Source organism: Mastigoproctus giganteus, chromosome 12 (genome assembly GCF_048544385.1).
Source record: "Mastigoproctus giganteus isolate SK-2022 chromosome 12, ASM4854438v1, whole genome shotgun sequence".
Lineage (NCBI taxonomy): Eukaryota > Metazoa > Arthropoda > Arachnida > Uropygi > Thelyphonidae > Mastigoproctus > Mastigoproctus giganteus.
In genome coordinates, this window is record NC_143586.1 from 27,209,724 (window position 1) to 27,234,820 (window position 25,097).

Genomic DNA, 25,097 nt, shown 5'->3' on the forward strand with positions numbered 1-25,097 from the left:
GGCAAACCAAAATTTAATGTTTCATAATTCTTAGTATACTGAAATAAAAGCAGAAAATTCTATACAACCAGTTATAGAATATTGGTGGGCAAAGGTCCACAGGAGGATATGATTTCATTTGCAAAAAAATAAAAAAACATAAAGCACCACTTAAAAAAGTGGTTAGCTGTTTATTACATTTTTAAACCTATTTTAACTATGAAACTAAGAACTTTTTAAGGAATGAAAGGAATCGATCAAAAATTAGAAACTTCAGAAATTGCATTTTTAAAAAAAATAAATGGAACTTTTTTTTATTTTTTATTTTTATGTAGCATTAGCATTAGTATTAGTAGAGGCATATGATGCAAGAAAGCAAGCTTATGTAGCATCAGCCAAAAAAAAAGAAAAAAAAACTTCCACTTCACCCCTCCATTCATTCGAAATACCTGTCCAGCTGAGTCTTAAATTTATTTAGGCTATCAACTTCCACAACAAGGGATGGAAGTCTGTTCCACCAACCAACTACCCGCTGGCTAAAGGCAAATTTCCGCACGTCTATCCTACATCTGCCTTTCCTCAATTTGAATTTATGCCCTCTCAGGTGATTATTCTGAGCAAGAGGCAGTATCCCATCAGCATTGAGCATGCTCAAACCATTCAAGGCTTTGTACACCTCTATCAGATCACCTCGCTGGTGCCTAGTCTCCAGACATGGTAATTTGCAAAACTTAAGCCATTCTTTGTAAGAGCACTCCTTTGTTCCATTCACTAATCTTGTTGCCCTTCTCTGTACTCGTTCCAACAGCTCTACATCCTTGAAATGAGGCCTCCAGACCTGTATACAGTACTCAAGGTGTGGCCTGACCATTGCCTTATACAAGGGAATAATCACCTCCTTATCCCTGCTAGAAAAATTTCTGTATATCATTGATAAGACACCATGAGCTACTCTTGCAGCCCGTCTGTACTGCTCAGAGAACTTAATATCTGCCTGCACAATTACCCCCAAGTCCTTTTCATTCTCTACCACTGTCAGTGTAGTACCACAGAATTGATACGTTGCTCTGGGGTTGCTGTTTCCCATATGTAGTACTTTACATTTGTCAATGTTAAACTTCATTTGCCACCTCTCAGCCCATCTGCTCAACCTTTCCAGATCCTATTGCAGCAGCATAGCATCAGTAGTGTCCTTAACAACCCTGCCAACTTTTGTATCGTCTGCAAACATTGGACTAGGACAATTGGACATTAAGCTTAATATACCATCATCAATATTATTTATAAATACAGAAAACAATAATGGAACCAACACTGAACCCTGAGGGACTCCACTAATAACATTAGTCCATGATGAGCAGTGTCCATTGATTACCACTCTCTGTCTTCTCCCCCTCAACCACCCCTTTATCCATAGCAGCAATTTGCCTCCAATTTGTGCAGCAGCCTTCCATGTGCAACAGTATCAAAAGTCTTTCTAAGATCCAAGTACATAATATCAAAGTAATTCCTTGCATCCAGTTCTTTTGTGACTCCATCAGAGTATCCAATCAAATTGGTCAGGCAAGACTTCCCCTTAACAAAACCATGCTGTGTCCGAGCTATAACTGAAGTCTTCTCTAGAATATCCTGCAGTGTTTCTTTAACCAGTGCCACCATTAATTTTCCTGGAACAGAAGTCAAACTCACAGGTCTATAATTACTTGTGTCAGCCTTTGATCCTCCTTTGTGAATTGGGGTCACATTTGCACATCTCCAGTGTATGGGTACCACCCCTGAGTCCAAGGAAGCTCTCATAATTATGACTAACAGTTTGCTTACTTCCTTTGCTGCCTCCTTTAATATAACTGGATAGATCCCATCCACCCCAGGTGCCTTTCTTGTGTTTATCTTCAACAATTTCTCCTCCACTTTACTCTCATTTATTACAAGATTATCTAGCTTACTGCCAGAGTTGAATACACCTCTGGCATTCCCCTCGCTGAATAACTCCTCATGTGTGAATGTCGATGCAAAATATTCATTTTGTTTGTTAGCTACCTGAGCAGGATCATCAACAGTTGAACCATCGATATCAAGTGGACCAATCTGATTCATCCCCTTCCTTCTAGAGTTTACATAAGTAAAGAACTCCTTGCTGTTTTTCTTTGCATCCCTTGCCAAAGAATTCTCTCAATCTGCCTTCACCTACCTAACCTCCTTTGTAACTTGGTTACAGATCAACTTATATCTATCATAGGCTTCTGGGTCACATGTTAATTTATATGTATCCCATGCATTTTTCTTCTCTGCCATATGTCTCATTAGTTCATCTGACATCCATTTAGGCCTGAACCTTGAACAATATTTCTTAGTTGGTATGTAAAGCCTAGTAGCTTCCAAGATATGTTCTTTGAATGCTTCCCATTTTGAATTTGCTGTTTGTAACATCATCAGTTGGTCCCACTGTATAGAATTTAAATACTGTTTCAGACCATCGTAGTTGCCTTTACAAAAGCTATAACCCTTCCCTTTACCGCTGATGGCAGTTACCTCTTTGAGTAAATCCCACTTCAGCACACTGTGATCACTGCCACCTAGTGGTTCCTTTATCTGCAGATTCTTAATGCATGAATAATCACTGCTGATAATCAGATCAAGAGTATTACTCCCTCTAGTTGCCGCCCGAACATGCTGATGTAGAAAACAATCATCCAATAAATCCCCAAAAGCCTTGCTAGTGTGTGAGTGACCAACCCACAAATTCCAGTCAATATCTGGGAAATTAAAACCCCCCATTACAAGACTCTGATTTACTGGCCCACTCTATTTCTCCCTACAGTTTTTTATTATACTCATCAGAGTCATTAGGCCTATAGCACACTCCTACTCTCAATTTTGATCTCCCAATGCTTATGTCACTCCAAACTGACTCGAAACTGCACTGTCCAGTGATGTCGACTGGCTTCACTTCCTTGTATTTTATGTGTTTCTTAACTAATAGCATAACCCCCTCCTCCCTTCCTATCCTGTCTATGCTTTCTGTAGACGTTGTACTCCCCAAATTCCAGTTCTGCATTCCTTATATCTGTGTGACACCACGTCTCTGATATCCCAACAATATCTGCCTTTGATGCTTTGAGCAATACCTAAAATTCATCAAATTTATTTACCAAACTCCTAGCATTGGTGTACATGCAAGTATACATGCACTTGTTCTTTTTCTTAGCTACCCTAATACAACCCATGTGTTTACTTGTACCGCAATGACTCCCAGCAGTCACTGAAATATCCTGCATCTTGTTTTCCAGGCTTCTGCTCATTCCAGTAGAAGCAGTGCAAGAATCACTTTCAACTCTGCCAGTGGCTACTGTTAATCTATTAGTCCTTGTATCCCCCCCTCAAGTAAATCCCATGTAAACCCTAAACATGAGAGATATTAGAACCTATAGTACCTAGTACTGTGCTTGGGTTGGAGGTTGAGAAGATGAAAGAAGATATTTGTTGACATTGGACTTGAACTACTGTAGACTGTAATTTTCAGGAAATACGTATGAAGGAAGGTTGTTCCAGGAAATGGCAGTTGAATGAATAAACTAGGAAGATGAAAAGTTGGTTCTGTGAGTTTGAAGTTGGACAGTAAATGGATGTTGGCTGGTGGCTGCACGTGTTCGGACTGTTCTGAAAGAGAGAGCGAGAATTATAGAAGCCAATTTAGAAGAACAGTGCTCATGGAAATATCTGTAGAAGAGGCATGCAGCAGAAAAAGTACGTCTATGAGACAGCGAGTGGAGAAACTCTGTTAGAGATGAATCATTAATTAACCTAACTGCTCTCTTCTGAATGGAATCAAGAAGTCTGAGAGAAAGTTTTGGGGGCACCACCCCAGATGTGGGAACAATATTCCATGGTAGAGCGGATTTGCAATTTGTACAGAGTGAACAGCTGTTTGGAAGATAAGTAATGCCGAGAGCAAAAGAGAAAACCAAGTTTTTTAGATGCAGAGGAAGCAATATTTGTAATGTGCTTGTGCCAAGAGAGATTAGAAGTCAGGGTGATCTCCAAAAGAGATATATCATTTTGCCTAGAAATCGGAGTATCACCAAAGATAAGCATAGGAGCAGAAGTATCCTTTTTGCAAGATATAAGACAAGACTGAGTTTTAAATGGATTGAAATCAACTAAGTTGTCTTTGCCCCACTGGAGCAGATTTTTGAGAAGTTGAAGCTGATTGAGCAGGGCAAGGTTTCTCAAAATGGAAATTGGAATGCAATGTGCTATCATTGGCAAAACTATGGATAAGATTTCCAGTCAATGGAAGAAGGTCATTAATATACAAGAGGAAAAGAGTGGGGGAAAGAACTGAACCTTGGGGGACACCGGCATTAGTGGAGAAGTTAGAAAACAGAGAGCCATCTACCATCACCCTCAGTGAGTGATTAGAGAGAAAACTGGAAAACCAATCACAAAAAACAGATGGCAAACCATAAAATGAAAGTTTGTTTAGAAGACCTTTATGTCAAACACGATCAAAAGCTTTTGAGATATCAAGAGCAACTACTTGTGTTTCTCCGAACCTTTCCATTGAATTAATCCATAAATGGGTAACATAAGCCAGAATATCACCAGTGGATTGACACTGACAGAATCCATACTGGTGATTGTTAATCAGGCGGAAGGTTTCTAGGTAGTTTAACAGTTGGTGGTTAATGGATTTCTCCATTACTTTAGAAAGGGTAGAAGTAATCGCAATGGGACGATAACTGGATGGAAGGGATTTGTCACCCTTTTTAAAAACTGGCTGGGTATGAGCAAATTTCCAAGCAGAAGGAAAAACACCTTTGGAATAAGAAAGTGAAAAAAAGGTGGCAAAGAATAGGAGTAAGTTCAGGAGCACAGATTTTGAGAACAAGTGGACAAATACCATCGGGACGTGTTGCTTTCTTAGCATCAAGATTCGTCAAAATTTTGACATTCTTTTGATGGAAGACCACAGGAGGCATTGAATGGAGTGTGTTGGGACTGGAAGGAGGTGTTTTACCATGATCATTAATACATGAGTTGGAAGAAAAATGGGATGCTTAGCAGGACAGCTTTATCCTTGGCTGAAGTAACAGCAGAACCATCTGGTTTGGACAGAGGTGGGAGCAGAGATGGGCAAAAGTTGCAGCCAATAGCTTTGGCAATCGACCAGAATGCTCAGTTACCATTAGTGCAAGAAGCAAGTTTTCTACTCTTAGCCTGTTCAAACTCTAGTTTGGACTGATTAATAACTGCTTTACAATTGTTGCGAGCTTTGGTGTTGGCAGAAAATGAAGCTGAAGAATTAGAAACAAGCCAATTATGATAAGCAACATTCTTCTCTTGAACAGCCTTAGCACATTTATTGGAAAACCAAGCTTTAGATAAAGGACGAGATTTTAAGGAGGAGTGTGGGATAAAGGATTCCATTCCTGCAAGAATAATTTCACTGACACGATATGAGCAAATGTTGACATCAGAAGTTTTGAAACAATAATCCCACCAAGGAAAAGAAGAAAGAAATCTTGCAGGTCATCCCATTTTGCATTCGCATTCTTGTAATGCCAAACAACAGAAGGTTGGGAATAGCCATGAGATAAAGGCTCCATTGGAGAAGAGACAATCACCAAGTTGTGATCTGAAGTGCCTAAAGGACCTCTCACTTCGACCATGTACTTAGAAGGGTTGTTTGTGAAAAAAAGATCAAGCATGTTTTCAGTATGATTAGGATTGTCTGATATTCTTGTAGGTAAATCAACAATCTGTGCAAGGTCATTAGTAATCGCAAAAGCCTCAGCATCTCGACCAGCAGAGTCGGTGTGACTAGAAAACGGAAGCCAGCTGGAGTTGTGAACATTAAAATCACCAAGAAAAATTACCTCACTGTTAGGAAAGTTGGACTGGAGAGTGTCAAGTTGCAAAGAAAGGAAGTCAAAGAGCTCCAAGTGATTAGTGGAGTTGGGAGAACGGTAGAGACAACAGATGAATTTGACACAATGAGGTAGAGAGATTTTAATCCAGAGAAGATCGAAGAGAGGAGATTCCAAATTACCAAGTCTCTGACAGAGAATATCAGAACGGACACATGCACCATTTGAGGCAAAAGGAATCATACAGCGAATAATTTGGGCATCTAAGATGAGCAATAGTTGAATCAACCAATAACTGAGATTCTGTCAGAAAAAGTACATGGGGTTTGGTAGACTGCAAGTGGAAATGTACATCATTGAGATTAGAATTGAGACCACATATATTTGTGAAATGAATTAGAAAGTGTTTGGGAGGTTTAGATCTTTTCGCAGATAAGCTTGCTCTATTAGTTTGACAATTCATGGTGTATTCAATAGTAAGAAAAAGTGGTGGGATGTGCTGTATGAAGTAATGAAATTTTTGGATATGGCATACACATGGTAAGAATATACCCAGATCCTTGACATAACGTGGTCTTGACAATGCCCCCCCGCACACACGCTACTCGGACTCCCTCCAGTCATTATCTGGCAGAGTAGAGGTAGCAAGATTATACACTAGCCGATCCGGAAGCCTCCTAGAGAGTTACCTGCCTGTAAATGCCGTTTTAGAGCTGTACCATCGAAATGTAAGGAATAATGGATCTCGCCACGATGTTCATCATAACCTCAAAAGTCATCAATCATACTGCATGATGGAAGAGATGGGAAAGGGTTGACCGGAACTTAGCTCTAGAGACTAAACATGGGTTCCACCACTTCAAGCCTCCAATAAGCAAAGTGGTGGTATTGCACCGGTTGATGAGAGTCATCTACGACCTAGTACTGCCTGGTAACATAGAGGGGCGGCGTTCCTCCATATGGTGTGGACACCACACCTCAACCCCTGCTTACGTTGGTTCACACCTGGGTGGTCTCCCACCATGTACTTGTGCATGGAGGTTATACCCAGGATTACTAACAGTCCCTCCATCGTGAAGGTGCAAGCAGAGGATTTGGCTGTCACAGCCAAATCCTCTTGTTATTTTAAGATTTCTATTTAAAACAACAACATGATTTCTTGTTGTTGTTTTAAATACTTGGTACTAAAAAGACAATTTCGCTTTTTATGAATGTCACCCGAATATCAATTCCATGAGTGTTTTAGACTCCCAACCCGAATATCAATTCCATGAGTGTTTTAGACTCCCAGGTAGCAAGTACAGCTTGTCTGGCATATCTGAGAGAATGTCTATGACAACCTCAAGGAACTAACTGACGGAAGCAATGACAGAACCATATTTCAAATAAGGAAATAAAAAAATAACTAATATCCAGTCAGAGATAAATAAAAGAAACTGGAGATTCTATAGAAGTGCAGAAAGGATTGGAAGAGCATTAGCTGAACAGTACACTTTGTGAAGGACCAAGAAGATGATGGGTAAGTGGTATCAAACTAGTGAGAAATAGTGAGGCTGCACTGGTCAAGGTTACAGATTTGGAGGATGATAAAGTTAGTTTACTGTATATCCATATAAATTAACTTCTCCTTTTGCCTTAAATTCATACATAATTATGTATTCACCATATTCCTTGATTCAATTTTTTTACAAGCATGTTTGCACCTCACACAGCAGTGCATTGCAGTAGAATCTGCATTAAGAAACAGTATATACTTTTAATGCAGTTATTTCTGCACTGCACAGTAAAGTGCAAAGAAAGTGATAAGCATATACATTACTCCCTTATGTAGATTATCATAATCTAAAACCTACAGGCATAGCTGGTAATGTGACATTCTTATTAATGCTGTGTGTGTGTGTGTGTGCACACACACGTGCATTGGAGGCTTTTATTATATAGCCAAGCCATTTCTTGTTGTTGTTTTAAATACTTGGTACTAAAAAGACAATTTCGCTTTTTATTATTTCTTATGGAAAATTTACTGAAGTGTATTTGTTATAAGAAATTAATAATCTTGTATGTTTATTTTTGAGAACTGAGAAAAATAAACCTAAAACAATATTCCTGATGAATTATATGAGCTTCTTTTGCCTAATGAAAAAGGAGAAGAAGAACAAATTCTTTGGTTTTAAAATGTGAATAACAATGTTTATTTGTCTGAAAATATATATATAATAAATTGTAAATATATTGGTATTAATTTATGTGTTTCTAGCCTTGAGAATGTGCCTTTAATTCAAGTTTAGGATTTTATATTCGGCATATAGTTGACCTTAAAATTTAGATGGTTTTTTTTTTTTTAAGTTCTTCATAGGTTGACATACACCAAAATATATGGCAATTCTTTGTGTTTTCCATTTATAGTAGCACTTGATGGCGTGCTTTAGTACTCTTTCAGTTTTATTTGTTTACTGTACAGGGCTGATTGTGGTTCTGGGATAGTGTATATAACCACTGGTTTGTATATTGCAAGTGTAAATTCACTTGTTACCACAAAAATTGCACAGCCCATTGTTAACCATGACACTATTATATTGACTGGCATAAGCATTTGCAATGAAGATGTAAACTCCTCTGTCCTGTAGGGCAGTTGTTCTGTTTATACTTTAGCACGACCACATTGGTCATAAAAGTTTATGACTAAATAATTTTAACAAGGATATTATATATAATTTTATTTAGCAGTAACATAGGCTTGAATCATGGTCAACCCAAATGCATGTAGAGTAAACCCTCGATTTAACAGACTAATAGGGGAGAAGGGGTGTCCGTTAATGCCGAAAACCCATTAAATCGAAGGTAACCTGGGGGGGCATTTTTTATTGTTCTTAATGTAAAAAAAAAAGCTTTAATACAATATACAGTACTGTACAATATAAAATTATGTTGCAATTTGGCCTTTGATTTATGGATATCAGAAACTTTGTTTTTTTACGCTGTAAATTTTACAAACACATGCTACTGAGACGCCTTGTTCTAATTTCTCAATTAGCTCTAATTTCTGTGCCACATTTAAATTCACATGCTTTCTTTTAACTCCTCTATCACTTGATGCCATTTTAAATTGTAAGGATTGCAAAATTATTTAATAAATAGTCACAATTCAGAAATCACAAGAACATCCTATATACAACCTGACCGCGCATGATAGCTTGAGGCAGACTGAGACCAAAACAAAGCAAGTTGGTAGACCTGCAGTTTAGTGTCCCGAGTCACATTCAGCTCTCAAGTCACGGCTTGCTCTTATCTGTTATCTGGGAAAACAGCTATTTGAACACGTTTTAAAGAATAAAGAATAAAAAAAAATTTCCTGAATTTAATTATAAAAATAAAAGTAGGTAATTATCAAAACAATAATGAAAATAGGTAATTATTATTAATTTTTAATTAATAATAACACTAAAGTTTTGTATAACCTAAAAAAAATAACATGGTCGAGATTAATATGTACATTACTGTATTATTTGTCGGTACGTTAAATTCGAAATATCAGGGTCCGTTAAATCGAGGGTTTACTGTACTACTTTTCATCTGCATTGACCATTTGGCTTTTCAGGCCTTGTGTTGGAATAAAAAAAGAAACAGTACAGTTGAATAAAAAGCAGTACAGTTGAATAAGCTGAAACTGTTCTGGTATTCAGATCTTTTATTTTAATAATTATATGTATTTATTTTTAAATTAATTTGTAATAAAGGCTGATATTTCCAAGCTGTTTTTTATTTTCATTACTTTTTTAACTAAAATCCTTCAGTAAATTTTTCTTTATTATTTTAAGATACAGAAAGTTTGTATACCAAAGCAACACAATTAGTAACAGACCGTTTTGGGAAACAGTACACTTGGGATGTTAAAGTAAAAGCAATGGGTAAGACTTCAGTGGAAGCTGCAGAGACTATAATTTCAGAATTGGATCTTCCCATAACAGTTGAAGAATATCTTCAAGGAATGGAAGAATTGTATAAGACAGTTTTCCTAGAGACAGAAGTTTTGCCTGGTGAGTTTAATTTTTAGTAAAAAAATAAAAAAAAATTATTTTCATTACACTTGAACGTGCTTTTTAAATAATATGCATGTATTTGCAAAGAGGTTATTTTGTGTAGCCTTAAGTAATATTATTTACAAGGAAAATACTTTTATCTTTGTATATTGCAAGTGTAACTCCAATATACAAAGAAGTGGTTTATTCTTTACTGTTCTGCACCCAGTATACACATTTACTAGTACATTTCTGATCAACTTCCTGATGCTATCATGAGGCCAATAAGTTGATAATTCAGTTACAAAACTCAGTGACTATTGTTTTTCACATATAGTTCACATGTAAAAAGACAGTAGTTGTTGATTTTTTTTAACCAAAATTGTTGAACTTTGATTGGGCAGTTGTGATATTTATAAAAAAAAAAAGAAAAAAAAAAAGATATTTATAAAAAAAAAAAAAAAAAAAATATATATATATATATATATATATATATATATTTTTTTTATTTTTTATAAATAATTAACATAATGTTTGTGCAAGGTGTTTGTTTGGGGATTTTGTAGATACATTAGCATCTATGGCCATAGTGCACCATGTACAAGGTGTAGGTACTGTATCCTTCTACATTAAGTCTCCTGATACTTTACTTAATTAACAAGCGCCTCCGTAGCCAGGTGGGAAGGAGCAGCAGTGCGTAGCACACGCTTGTTGATTAGACTGGGGTTCGAGCCCGTCACCACCAAATACGGAGGATGTGGAAAGGTCAGGGAATGACCACCGCATATTCCCGGAGCAATATGGCCATAGTTGCTAATGCTGCTAAAAACCAAATAACAAACAACTTAATTAACAGTTAATATCTTTTTTAAATAGCAAGAAAAGATTCTTGTTCGTATTGGTAAACCATAAAAGGGTTTTTGAAACTGCTTTTTTTTTTTTTTTGGCCATGTAACCCTTTTGCAGATCTAAGGCTTCCACGAAACCCTTTGGCAAATCTGTATCTTCCACGAAACCCTTTGGCAAATCTGTATCTTCCACAGAACCCTAATATCTTTAGAAATAGTAATAATAATAAATAAAATTATAAAATAAAATAAAATTTTTATTTTATTTTATCATTTTGTACAATCTGAGTTGACTCTGGTCTCTTGCACTGTTGAGACTCTGCTGTACTTTTAAGTATATTATCCTACATATATACAAAATTGATGATAGCAGTCTTATATTTTAAAATTATTTGTAATTTTTTTTTCTGAACTTGTGAATTATGATTATGCAATCACAATCAAAGTTGTTGTTGTTGTTATTTGGTTTTTAGGAGCATTAGCAACTAAGGTCATATTGCTCCAGGGATATGCGATGGTCATTCTCTGACCTTTCCGCATCCTCCGTATTTGGTGGTCACGGGCTTGAACCCTGGTCTAATCAAGAAGCGTGTGCTATGCACTGCTGCTCCTGCCCACCTGGCTACGGAGGCACCCACAATCAACGTATTAAAGGATTAGGGATATCTCTCCCATAAAAATTAGAGATATTGGTTCTAATTTAGTATAACCATTAATTTAATTTATGGGAGTTTTTTGCAAGATCATTTGATCAGTATACACTGAGTGGCCAGTTTATTGGATGCACACCCATCATCTGAGGAATTGTTTGTTTTTTGGTTTTTAGGAGCATTAACAACTAAGGCCATATTGCTCTGGGATATGCTGTGGTCATTCCCTGACCTTTTCGCATCCTCCATATTTGGTGGTGACGGGCTCGAACCCCGGTCTAATCAAGAAGCGTGTGCTACGCACTGCTGCTCCTTCCCACCTGGCTACAGAGGCGCCACCTGAGGAATTGACCACTCCATCAGAAACAGTCATGTGTCTGTACCAGGAAACAAAACAGATAATCAGATAGAGAGGGGGAAACGTGTATGTGTGAAAATTGCTTAGATAAAACGACAGTTGAGTGCAAAGGAATATATCAAAACACACAGTTCATCAGACTCTAACAGAGATGGGGAGGATATAAGAGCAAATAGCCTCATGGGTTTTCACCCTTGTCAGCTATAAACAAGCAGTTATGGGTACAAGAACACTGACACTGGACATATGAACAGTGGAAAAAAGTTGCTTGGTCTGACAAATCCTAGATTCCATGTTGTTCCATGCTCACAACAGGACCACAGTATGGCTGCAACTTATCACTGGTGTTTACCTGGCACACATTATTTTTAATAATGATATCCCTGATACAGGGCTGGATTTACATATAAGCTAAACAAGCTACAGCTTGTTAATATACAAGCCTTTCATTACAAGGGGCCTCACTCTATCTTAAAAAATCCTTTTTTTAATATTGTCACAAGTGAACAGTAAGAGAGAAGGGTCTCATATGTGTTGTAGCTTAGGGCTACAATAAGTTTAAATCTGGCCCTGCCCTGATACCACTGTTTTGGCATCTGAATCACAGCCTGCTTGAATATTGTTGCTGACCAGGTGCATCCCTTCATGCTTACACTTTATTCATTTGGTAATGGTTATTTCAACCAGGATAATGCACCATGTCACAAGGTGTGGATCATATGGGAATGGTAATTTTCAATACTTCACTGGCCTTTTAAGTTGCCAGATGTCTGTGGAATGAGACAGAATGAACTGTTTGAGGTATAGATCTGTCTCTGTCCAATCTGAGCAACTGCCAGATTCAGCCGAATCTGTATGGGTCAGCATACCTGCAAAAGCTTTCAGCACTTTTTTGATTTAATTTGCTTTAAAGCCGTGTACAGCACTGCTTAAAAGGCATCTCTCATATTGTGGAGTTATATTTCATAACTGGATTGTCACAATTGCAACACTAGGGTACTAACCCACCCACCGAGGAGATTCTCAGTGGATACCACCATCGTCTGGGTGGTGGTTTCAGCTGAGAATAAGTAGCATTAGTCTTCTCCATTGGTGAAGTGTTACTTATTTGAGGAAGTGCAATACCATGGCAACTCGTTGTGAAGGCATTCACAATATGAGATACAATTAAAACGATGCCAATTATCTACTTTGGCAGTTCACTACAAACTAAACATAGTGCAATGGTACTGACCCATTCACTAGTGAATCTTACATGTAGTCTCATGCTTTATGCAAAAATAATCACAAAGAAAAGATATATTTGCTTGAAATTGAAACTCTTTGTAAATTGATGAGGGTGTTTAGCTATGATCCATTTTTACACAGGTGAGTAGATGTATCATAGTCCATGAGGTATATAGTGAAAGTCCATTAATGTTAACACAGGTCTATAGCAAAAAGTCTGTTACAGTGAGTATCATTAATGTACCGGCAGTTTAATAACATGAAATATAAGGAGATTCTGTTGCAATGAGAAGTGAAATATGTGTAAATACGAAACTTTGCTATAATGAGTGCTTTAAATAATGTAATTTTTTCATGCTTGTTTTTTGCAATTATGTCTTGTTTAATTTCAATCGTTGTTAATGCTACTTTGTATTATCATGTTTTAAAGTTATAGAAACAAGTTTTGTGATTGGAGTGTGAGAAACTATGATTGATCTTAAAGTGTAGTAACCAGACTTGACTTTGTTTACTCTTTTGTCAGGTAGTAGCAACATTTAGTTATAAAGCGGACATGTTTGCTGTTGAGTGAACATGAATTTTTTCCAAGTACACTGCAGTACACTGCTCTTCTTGTAGGCATTTATCATTTCAAATTTTGTTAATAAGTCCACGCCTTTTTGTTTCTTTTCCATGCCTTTATCGTAAAATGTACCTTACATATTTCCATGGAAAGTAACTTCAACAGAATTTTATCAACTGTCATGCTTTTTCAAGTGCACAGTTTGCTCCACAACAAACATATTCATGATTAAAATTAAATGTTGGCTAATGAACCACGAAAGAGGAGGCACAAAGGCATATCAATTTGCAAGGCGTTAGCCAGACTTGAATACCCCAGTCATAAACTCATTTCAATAAATTTGAGTAACAAAAATGTGATAATACATGTCATGTAGCCTCAACAATGGTTAAAATTAAACAAAAAGTGTGTATAGGTGCAAAAAAAAATTGTTATTAATGCAGTTTAAGCACTTGTTATAATAAAATTTTCATATATATATACATTTTATTTATTGCTATAGAATTTCCCTGTGTTTAGTGTTATTAAAATAATGGTGCATTAATAATGATCACTGTAACAATGATTTAGATTGTACTCATAATTGATTTTTATTGTATTTTCTCTGATATCTTTGAACATTGAATCTAATGCTTCTTGCAGAAAAAAAAAATATTAAAATCTGATATATATTAATAATGATAGACTAGTTTAAGACATTCACTACACCAGAATGTATACAATCCTAGTTATGCCACTAGCAGGCAGTACTGGTTATTTTCATCCTCATTTCTTACTGTCCTTAAGAACAAGGATAAAATTTGATTTTTTTTTTTGGAAGATGCAATAGAAGTCTTCATTTTGCATCATTTAGCCATTCTGATAACAATACCAAAATGCATTGTGACACTAATGAAAAAACACTCAGAATGATTTTTTTTTTTTTTTTAATATTGAATCTGACCCCTATGGGCTTTAATGACATTACTGACCCACAATAGGACACTTTCAAGTATTGGATTCAGATCTGGATCCAATGTGCCGGAGGTGGCATTGTCTTCATATTTTTTTCTCTCAAACCTGACATTTACTGATATTATGTTACAGAGAATTGTCACACTGATTATAAGGTTGTTCCCTTTACAAAGAGTTGCCTCAATGCAGGTAAAGCAGAATTGTTAAGAATGAAACAGTAAAGAGCTGCATCATGGTTTGATTGATGATAGTGATGATAATCAATCAAACCATGAATGCAGCTGTCTATTGTCTGATAAGCACCCGCAAGTGGTTATCAGACCACTTCCAACAGACCACTGCCACCATGGAACTTCATCATTGTTGGAACAGTACTGTCTGAACAGAAACGCAGGTGTGCAAATATATATATATATTTAAGACTGAAGTGATAAAGTGAGAAAAATTATATACTTTTGTATCCTTTGCTGTTGCTTAGCACACTTAGGTGCATTTTCCATATAACTTTTATAGCATAATCAGCCCATATTTTCGTACATGTCACTTTTGATCATTTTATCCAAACTGTATATATATACAGGTAGGCCCCACTTTATGGCACTTCATTTTATGCTGTTTCACATTAATGCCCTTTTAAAATAATAAAGAACAAATAAAAAAAAAAACAAATATAAAAATAAAATTTGAAAATGCAAGTGTAAACACAGCACAGGAAGTGGATACCTAGGCAATGTTAGTGTGGATGTTAGTTGCTTTCTCCTCATCTGCCAGTGTGCATGTGTTGTGAGCTGTGCCTTAAATTTTAATAATTTCCTGTGCTTATTAGTGCCTTATTATTTTAAATAAATTGTGCAACCTTGTCTTCTAAGTGTAGTGGTGAATCTGTGCCTGAACATGTTTAAAAAAAGCTGCAAATCTCTAATGATTGAAGTGAAAATGGATATTATTTGTAGTATAGAATCTGGTGAGCGGCATTCAGAGATGTGCAAGACCTTAAAATTAGCACCTTCTACTGTTATGACCATTATGAATAATGCTGAGAAGATCAAGCAGTCACATACAGGAATCGTTAATGTGAGCATTTATAGAACAACTTATGAAGGAGTGAGATAATGGAGAAGATGTAGAAGTTATTAATGCTGTGGATAGATGATATGAACCAGACTAACATTCCTGTAACACAGGCAGTGGTTATGGACAAGGCTAGGAGCTTGTTCAATGAAATTAATGAGGAATTTGGAAGGACTGAATCATTTTCAGCTAGCAGGGGCTGGTTTTCCTGGTTCAAAACCGGACCGACCAGAATTCACAATATAAAAATTACTGGTGAGGTGGCTAGTGCCGACACTGCATGTTCTGAAGAATATTCTCCCATATTCCAAAAGTTAATGGATGAAGGCTGCTACACCCCAGACTTGATCTTTAATGTTGATGAAACTGGCCTATACTGGAAGAAGATGCCTGGTAGGACGTACATAGCCTGTAAAGAGAGGTCTGCCCCAGGTTTTAAGGCTGAAAAAGATCTGCTTATATTACTTCTGGGTGGTAATGCATCAGAAACTTTTAAGTTATAGCTATGTTGGTGTGCCATTCAGAGAATCACGTGTTATGAAGGGCATTGTGAAGACTCAACTTCCTGTTTTCTGGCACTCTAATAAGATGGCATGGGTAACCAGATCCTTTTTAATGAATGGTACACTCATACTTTTGTCCAGAGTTGGCCCAATTTTGTGCAGAAAACAACTTACCCAAAAATTTTGTTTTAGTCCTTGAGAATGCTCCAGGACATCCAGCCAACCTTGAAAATTTCCCTAACGGCATTCTGAATGCGAAGGTTGTTTGTTTGCCACCCAACACTACCTTACTGTTGCAACCAATGGATCAGGGCATTACTGCGACCTTTGAGGCTTACTATTTATGTATGACCTTCAAAGGGATTGTCAAAGCAGTGCAGGCATCTAACTCAGTGACTGTGAGGGATTACAGGAGGTCCTACTACATCCTTAAGGCCATAAGTAACATCGCTGCAGCCTGGAAAGAAGTGTTGCAATCATGCATGATTAGTGTTTGGAGGAAATTGTGGCCTAATGCAGTGTCTTACTTTCTTGAGTTTGAGCCAGTTTCAGCAGTCGCTGAAGATGTTGGCCTTGACAAGGTTGACATTGGTGATATCAGCGAGTTGCTGTAAAGCCACGGTGAGCCTCTTTCAGAGGAGGACTTAGAGGAGCTGGCTGCCAAACTGGCTAAACAGGATTCTGAGGAGGAAGAGCTGGAGATTGTACCAATTAGGATCCTCACGACAAAGACATTTCAATCAGCTTTGACACAAATACAGACAGGCTGTGAAACTGTGATAATGACCCAGACTGGGAATGCAGCTCTTCCATCCAAAGAACTGTTACTAACATATTGAAGCCCTACTACAATATGTTGGAAGAGAAAAAAACTCACCAGACGTCATTTGCTGCAGTTCTTTTCAAAGGCCAAGAACCTGCAGAACCAGTTGACCCTCCATCAGGCCCATCCCATTAATGCTGCCCCATTATGCCACTGTCAAAGAACAATAAGGGGGCAGACAGTAGCATTACTACGTACTCCAAAGCTTGCTCTATAAGAATGAAGTACTAAGTTAAATTTTTATTTTATTACTTACATTTTATCTATAAATATTATTTATATCTCATAATTATAAAACAACCACAAATATTTAATATAAAAAACACTTATATTAACTATTATGGGCCAGATTTTATAGTGAAGGAGCCTATCTTGTTTAAATTCATTATAATTCTTCCTCGATTTACACTGCTTCAGCTAATGACCCTGAGACGGTGGAACGTAACCTTGGTGAAAATCATATATATATATATATATATATATATATATATATATATATATATATATATACACACATTTAAAAATTAACTAATTACAATAAAATGAAAATTAAGAAAATTATTTATGATAAAAGGAAAAATAATAAAATTATTTATGATAAATGGAAAAATAATAAAATTAGAATAAAAATTAAATCGAATGCGAGTAGCATGGCAAATCAGTAGAGTGAAAATAAGCTAAACAATACTTGCAAAACGAAACAGGGGGGGGAGGTAATGAAGTGAAGGGTATTGCAGAAGGAAATGTTCATAAAATAATTTAGAAAGAGCCAAAATATATAATATCAAATAACAACAGATATTTTTGAATATGCCAATTTACATGAAATTTAGCGGCACCCTCTGACTAGCATCTGGTTTAACTTGTGTGAAATACCACTTAGAAATAAAATGAAAACCAATTACAATACTGGATCAATTAAAATATGACCATCATACTGACTGTATGGCATTACCAATGTGAGTACTAGGTTCTGTTTCATTATAATTTCTCACTGCATTATTCAAATCCATTGCATCTGAGGATCAATCAATGTATTGGTTCTCATATGCATGGATTTGTCTAATGTTCGAAATGCAGTGATTCCCTGACCATTATTGGCCTTGTGGTCCTCCGTCGAGATGGGGCATAATGGTCAGTCTATTTCATTTTATTTATAATTTTAATTGGTCCAGTATTGTAATTGGTTTTCATTTCATTTCTAAGTGATATTTCGCACAAGTTGGACCAGATGCTAGTCAGAGAGTGCCACTAAATTTCATGTAAATATTCAAATATATCTGTTGTTATTTGATATTATATTTTTTGGCTCTTTCGAAATTACTTTATGAATGTTTCCTTCTGCAATATCCTTCAATATATCCCCCCCATCCCTTTGTTTCGTTTACAAGTATGGTTTAGTTTATTTTTACTCTACTGGTTTACCATGCTACTAGTGTTCAATTTAATTTTTATTTTTTTTTATATATATATATATATATATATATATATATATATATATATCTTTTTTTTTTTTTTTTTTTTTAATTGAATAGAAAAAGAACTGGTGTACACCTTGTAAATCCAGTAGACAAAATTTTGGTGAATATGAATTAAAAAGAGGAATGAAGGGTGTTTTTATTTTTGATTTAAATACATTAGAATGAATTAGCATTAGTAGAGGCATATATATGATGCAAGAAAGCAAGCTCATGCGGCATGATCCAAAAAAAAAAAAAAAAAAAAAAACAACTTCCACTTCACCCCTTTGTTCGTTCGAAATACCTGTCCAGCTGAGCCTTAAATTTACTTAGGCTATCAATTTCCACAACAAGGGATGGAAGTCTGTTCCACCAACCAACTACCTGCTGGATAAAGGCAAATTTCCTCATATCTATCCTACATCTGTCTTTCCTCAATTTGAATTTATGCCCTCTCAGGTGATAATTCTGAGCAAGAGGAAGAATCCCATCAGCATTGAGCATTCTCAAACCATTCAAGACTTTATACACCTCTACCAGATCACCTCGCCGGTGCCTAGTCTCCAGACACGGTAATTTGCAAAAATTAAGCCTTTCTTCGTAAGAGCAACCCTTTGTTCCATTCACTAATCTTGTTGCCCTTCTCTGTACTTGTTCCAACAGCTCTACATCCTTCTTGAAATGAGGCCTCCAGACCTGTATACAGTACTCAAGGTGTGGCCTGACCATTGCCTTATACAAGGGAATAATCACCTCCTTATCCCTGCTAGAAAAATTCCTGTATATCATTGACAAGACACCATGAGCTACTCTTGCAGCCCATCTGCACTGCTCAGAGAACTTCATATCTGCCTGCACAATTACCCCCAGGTCCTTTTCATTCTCTACCACTGTCAGTGTAGTACCACAGAGTTGATACGTTGCTCTGGGGTTGCTGTTTCCCATATGTAGTACTTTACATTTGTCAGTGTTAAACTTCATTTGCCACCTCTCAGCCCATCTGCTCAACCTTTCCAGGTCCTGTTGCAGCAGCATAGCATCAGTAGTGTCCTTAACAACCCTGCCAACTTTTGTATTGTCTGCAAACTTGGATATTAAGCTTGATATACCATGATCAATATTATTTATAAATACAGAAAACAATAATGGACCCAGCACTGAACCCTGAGGGACTCCACTAATAACATTAGTCTACGATGAGCAGTGCCCATTGATTGCCACTTTCTGTCTTCTTCCCCTCAACCACCCCTTTATCCATAGCAGCAATTTGCCTGCAATGCCACACTGCTCCAATTTGTGCAGCAGCCTTCCATGTGCAACAGTATCAAAAGTCTTTCTAAGATCTAAGTATATAATATCAAAGTTATTCCCTGCATCCAGTTCTTTTGTGGCTGCATCATAGTATCCAATAAAATTGGTCAGGCAAGACTTTTCCGTAACAAACCATGCTGTCTCCGAGCTATAACTGAAGTCTTGTCTAGATGATCCTGCAGGGCTTCTTTAACCAGTACCTCCATTAATTTTCCTGGAACAGAAGTTAAACTCATAGGTCTATAATTACTTGTGTCAGCCTTTGATCCTCCTTTGTGAATTGGGGTCACATTTGCACATCTCCAGTCTATGGGTACCTCCCCTGAGTCCTAGGAAGCTCTCATAATTATGGATAAGGGTTTGCTTACTTCCTTTGCTGCCTCCTTTAATATAACTGGATAGATCCCATCCACCCCAGGTGCCTTTCTTGTGTTTATCTTCAACAATTTCTCCTCCACTTTACTCTCAGTTATTACAAGATTCTCTAGCTTACTGCCAGAGTTGAATACACCTCTGGCATTCCCCTCGCTGAATAACTCCTCATGTGTGAATGTCGATGCAAAATATTCATTTAGTTTGTTAGCTACCCGAGCAGGATCATCAACAGTTGACCCATCGATATCAAGTGGACCAATCTGATTCATCCTCTTCCTTCTAGAGTTTACATAAGTAAAGAATTCTTTTCTGTTTTTCTTTGTATCCCTTGCCAAAGATTTCTCTCAATCTGCCTTTGCCTGCCTAACCTCCTTTGTAACTTGGTTACAGATCAACTTATATCTATCATAGGCTTCTGTGTTACATGTTAATTTATATGTATCCCATGCATTTTTCTTCTCTGCCATATGTCTCATTAGTTCATCTGACATCCATTTAGGCCTAAACCTTGAACATTATTTCTTAGTTGGTATGTAAAGCCTAGTAGCTTCCAAGATAAGTTCTTTGAATGCTTCCCATTTTGAATTTGCTGTTGGTAACATCATCAGTTGGTCCCACTGTATAGAATTTAAATACTGTTTCAGACCATCATAGTCGCCTTTACAAAAGCAATAACCCTTCCCTTTACCCCTGATTGTAGTTACCTCTTTGAGTAAATTCCACTTCAGCACACTGTGATCACTGCCACTTAGTGGTTCCTTTATCTGCAGATTCTTAATGCATGAAGAATCACTACTGATAATCAAATCAAGAGTATTACTCCCTCTAGTTGCCTCCCGAACATGCTGATGTAGAAAACAATCATCCAATAAATCCACAAAAGCCTTGCTAGTGTGTGAGTGACCAACCCATAAATTCCAGTCAATATCTGGGAAATTAAAATCCCCCATTATAAGACTCTCTGATTTACTGGCCCACTATTTCCCTGTACAGTTTCTTATTATACTCATCATAATCATTAGGCCTATAGCACACTCCTACTCTCAATTTTGATCTCCCAATGCTTATGTCACACCAAATTGACTCGACACTGCACTGTCCAGTGATGTCTACTGGCTTCACTTCCTTGGATTTTATGTGTTTCTTAATTAATAGCATAACCCCTCCTCCCTTCCTATTCTGTCTATCCTTTCTGTAGACGTTGTACTCCCCAAATATTCCAGTTCTGCATTCCTCATATCTGTGTGACAAAACTTTTGAAAAAAGTCTGTACATCAGTTAACAAAAACATGGATTAACTAAAATAAACTGAAGAATCTGCCATATTGTCCATTTATTTGTTCAATTAGCACACAGCAATAAACATAATATCAGTGGTTCAGCTGCTGGCAGATTAGCACAACAAATATTGACCACTTCTGATGTACTTTTATTGTGTGTGTGTGCGTGTGTGGCGCCTCCGTAGCCAGGTGGGAAGGAGCAGCAGTGCGTAGAACACGCTTCTTGATTAGACCGGGGTTCGAGCCCGTCACCACCAAATACGGAGGATGCGGAAAGGTCAGGGAATGACCACCGCATATCCCGGAGCAATATGGCCTTAGTTGCTAATGCTCCTAAAAACCAAATAACAAACAACAAACAAACACAGTGTGCGTGTGCGTGCGTGCGTGCGTGCGTGCGTGTGTGTGTGTGTGTGTGTGTGTGTGTGTGTGTGTGTGTGTGTGTGTGTGTGTGTGTGTGTGCGCACGTGCGTGCGTGCGTGTGTGTGTGTGTGCATCAGTAAGTTAATGTGAGCACACACGTGCTCACATTAACTTACTTTTTTAAACTGTGTATAGATGCTGGTTACTGGATAGTGGGCAACCTTCTTGCTATATGTTTGGACTCTAGGAGTCTCTCCACTGGTCTCTGACCAGAATCCACAGCTCCTTGAAAGAGACATAAGCATGAATGACAGCCCATGCAAACTTTGACAGTAGCTGCTCTACACATCTGGGTTATTAACTATTAACTTAGTAGCCATTGGTGGAATTCTCAATATTCACCTGTGTGTGTTTATCATTCTTACAGATTAGTTCAAAGCAGATCAAGAAATTTAGTTGTTTTTCATTTATCAAACATAACAGGCAAACAAAATTGCTTAATAGCCTGATTGTTATTTTGGAATAAATCATTGAATTTAGGAATACCTAATTTTTTAGTGTTAAAAGAAAGGCAAAATGAAATTGCTATAATAATAGTAGAAAATAAAACGATAAGATGTTTTTAGTTCAGAAAACATAAGAAAAATTTGCTCATTGAACCTTTATGTTCCATTTAAAAAAAAAAAAGAAAAAACCTGTTTTTTTACTGGAACCTTATAAAACCTTATGTGGAATCTAATACAACTAAGCATAGTTCATTTCAAACTTGTCTCTGTATAACTCTTGTTATCCTAGACTAAGGTGCAACACATTATTAAATAAAATTTTAAGACTTAGTTTCTAAATGTCTTTAACTCAACTTTTACAAAACATAAGTAAAAGTTAAAACTCAGAATTCTTCAGTGAATGTGAAATAAAACACAACAGGAAATCTAAAAATCTGAGGGCATTTTGTTTGAAATTTCAAATTGAAGTTGCATCAGCAGTATGAACCTCTTTGAAGAATTCTGCTCTTCGTGTTTATAATGGCATAGCTATTATAAAGATGAAGAAAACAATTTTTTTTTCCATTTGAAGACTGTAGCTCATACAAATACAGGAATTGTAAATTTCCTTTCAAGAATCTTATCTCTTACTGATTGTATTCATTAATTTTAGAATAACTGTAAAAAATTTTAGCATTTTTATTTTTGGTACTGTCACTTTATGAAGTATCTCTGATCTGGTTAAGGTTGTGGAATATGAATTATTTGATATACCAACAGTTTTCTATTCTTTTACAGGAGTGGATAAACTAGTTCACCATCTACATAAACATAACATTCCTATTGCTATAGCTACCAGTTCTAAGAAAAGCAGTTTTGATTTGAAGACACTTCATCATCAGGATTTGATTAGTCTTTTTCACCATGTAGTACTTGGAAGTGAAGATCCTGAAGTTACAAAGGGAAAGCCTGCTCCTGATGTATTTATAGTGTGTGCTTCTCGCTTTGAGGACCAGCCACTTCCTGAAAAGGTATTTTTTATTAGAACTTAGAAGGCCTTTGCTTTACATCTGTTGCAAAATGAATTTTCTGAGTATCACTGTTTTTTGCCCGATAATTTGTAGTTATGCTTCTTCCAGTTCCTGTATCTTGTTTCAATATGAAAATGCTATCATTGTTTATTTTGTCTTCCTTCACGTGCTGTATACATTACATTCAGATTCTCCCCACTTCCCCCTCTGTCCTCCAGATGCCTAGTTTACAACTCTGTAGTCTTTCCTCATATGAACATCCCTTTGCTGTTCTCACCAGATGAGATGCTCATCTTTGAACCCTTTCAAACAAATCTCTTTAAATGTGGTGTCCAGACTTAAATGCACTATTCCCAAATATGGTCTCACTATTGACTTGTATAATAGCACTATAACCTTTTCCCTAGTTGCAAAAGTGCAGTAAATTTTTATGACTCCAATCACAACACCTAAGTCCCTCCTTTTTATTTATGCTTTGCAACTATTTTTGTTCACCCCCAACCTGAGTGTATAAGTTATTTTCAAGTCATTTGCCAAATGTAAAGTCTCATTTGGCAGCATTAAAGCATATCTGACATTTCTGTGACCATCCATGAAGCCATTATTTGGAAGGATATATATCAGCCTAATTCATAGCACAAACCACCCTCTGACCATCATTATCTGCAGATTTCAACATTTCTTCCTTCTTTCCATTATTGATATCATTCATGAAAATCAGAAATAAAAGTGGGCCCAGAACTGAATCTTGAAGGACCCCCTCATAATCCTTTTCCAATTTGAAGAGTGACCATTTATAAGGACACTTTGCTTCCTGCCCTTTTACCATTTCTACATCCATCTTAGAATCTTGCCTGTAATCCCAGTATACACTAGTTAGTGCAGGGTTCTGTACTAACTTGTACAGAACCCTGCCAAATGGGACCATGTGAATTGCTTTGCTAAAGTCTAAGTATACAATGTCAGAATTGTCTTTTGCATCCATCTCCTTTGTAACATGTCACAGTAGTCTGTCAGGTTTGGTCAAACAAGATTTGCCCTTTTATAAAGCAGTGTTATAGTCCATTTAGAAACTTATACATCTCAAGATGATCCTGTACCCTTAATTGTAGACTCCACAATCTTTTATCTCACATCTCATCCTTAGCTCTTCCTTTCATCCCCTTACTTGTTGAGAAGTTAGAACTTCTCCAAGGGGATCCTTGAGTCCAGTGATGAACCTCATTATTAACCTTAATGATTTAATGCACTCCTTTGCAACCATCTTTAATATAATCAAATACCATTGGTACTTGGAGCTCTTATCCACTTTCAAGCTCAGTTTTTCTATTAGGATGTTTTTCATAATAACTATAAACATCACTTAATCTACAGTTCTTGAGTCCACTTGCTCAGTATTTCCAAGCTCCAGATGGACTTTTGTTGTTGTTGTTATTTGGTTTTTAGGAGCATTAGCAACTAAGGCCATATTGCTCCGGGAATGTGCGGTGATCATTTGCTGACCTTTCTGCATCCTCCGTATTTGGTGGTGATGGGCTCGAACCCCGGTCTAATCAAGAAGCGTGTGCTACGCACTGCTACTCCTTCCCACCTAGCTACGGAGGCGCCTAGATGGACTTTTGATGCAGCTTGTCAGTTCAGCTATCAGCAGCATTGGTTTGATTATCAGCAATTGTACCATTTCCATTGTATCAAGGTGTATAGTTTAATGTTTTCCTCTTTGTTTTTACATGCAAATAAAGCTTGTTTACCCTACTGTGGGCTTTCTTGGCTAGTGATTTCTCATACTCAGATATCATATCCTTAACTTTATCTTTTTTTTTATTCTGTTACAAATTAACTTATAATCATTGCATAAATTTGAATTTCTTGCTGCACTGTAACTGTCCAATGTGGCATTCTTCTGTTCTGTGAAGCTTACTAAATTC

At 36.8% G+C, this 25,097-nt stretch overlaps 1 protein-coding gene across 1 annotated transcript in view; it reads left to right on the forward strand.

Annotated features, from left to right (window-relative positions):
* The window catches only part of Gs1l (pseudouridine 5'-phosphatase-like Gs1l), a 71,980-nt gene that overhangs the window by 21,961 nt on the left and 24,922 nt on the right, over positions 1-25,097 (forward strand). The window contains exons 2-3 of the mRNA XM_090385635.1: positions 9,668-9,886; positions 22,937-23,169. Coding sequence (XP_090241761.1) covers positions 9,668-9,886; positions 22,937-23,169 — 452 coding nt within the window. The remainder of the gene's footprint in view (positions 1-9,667; positions 9,887-22,936; positions 23,170-25,097) is intronic.